We start from the raw sequence: 824 nt of genomic DNA on the forward strand, positions 1-824 counted from the left end.
AAAGATCATGGATAACTCTTCATAGTGGGCTGGTAACTTGAGTGCTCTATAAACATTGAAGACCTCCACTCGATCACCCACTCTCATTTTCATCCTTCCTTCGCAGACATCGATAATAGCTCGGCCCGTGGCTAAGAATGGACGCCCCAAAATAAATGGGACTTCCTGATCAGGCTCGTAATCCAAGATAATGAAATCAACAGGGAATATGAAGGAACCCACTTGAACTAGCACATCTTCAATCACTCCCTCAGGATGAGCAAGGGAGGGATCGGCTAACTGTAAGATAACTGTTGTTGGGCGTGGCTCACCCAAACCCAACTGTCTGAACACAGATAGCGGCATCAAATTGATGCTCTCTCCAAGATCACATAAGGCTCGCCCAACAGCAATTTTACCAATCGAGATTTGGATAGTGAAACTACCTGGATCCTTCAATTTCTGAGGTAACTTGCCCTGAATTCTTGAACTCCACTCCTCAGTGAGTTCCACAGTCTCGAACTCGGTTAGCCTCCTTTTATTTGCCACAATGTCCTTGATGTACTTTGCATATTTGGGTACTTCTTGTAAGATGTCAACCAATGGAATATTAATTTGCACCTGCTTCAAGATATCAAGAAACTTTTTATATGCTGCATTATCTCTTAATTTCTGCAATCTTTGAGGGAATGGAGGTGGTGGCCTTGCAACCAATTGTGGGGGTTGCTCAGCCACCGCCTCTCCAGCTGGCTTCTCTGGTTCCTTAGCTTTTTCTGATGTTGATTCTATAGTGGTTGGCCTCTCATTAAAAGTCACATGTTTCCTCTTTTTAGACTGAACTTCTT

At 43.7% G+C, this 824-nt stretch overlaps 1 protein-coding gene across 1 annotated transcript; it reads right to left on the reverse strand.

Moving 5' to 3' along the window:
* Positions 1-63: 63 nt before the first annotated feature.
* On the reverse strand, positions 64-821 carry LOC109222460 (the record flags this gene model as incomplete). The annotated part of the gene is made up of 1 exon (XM_019386820.1): positions 64-821. A coding segment is annotated over one exon (758 nt), but the record flags the coding sequence as incomplete, so codon positions are not given.
* Positions 822-824: the final 3 nt, after the last annotated feature.

This window comes from Nicotiana attenuata, unplaced genomic scaffold (assembly GCF_001879085.1).
Source record: "Nicotiana attenuata strain UT unplaced genomic scaffold, NIATTr2, whole genome shotgun sequence".
Taxonomy (NCBI): Eukaryota; Viridiplantae; Streptophyta; class Magnoliopsida; order Solanales; family Solanaceae; genus Nicotiana; species Nicotiana attenuata.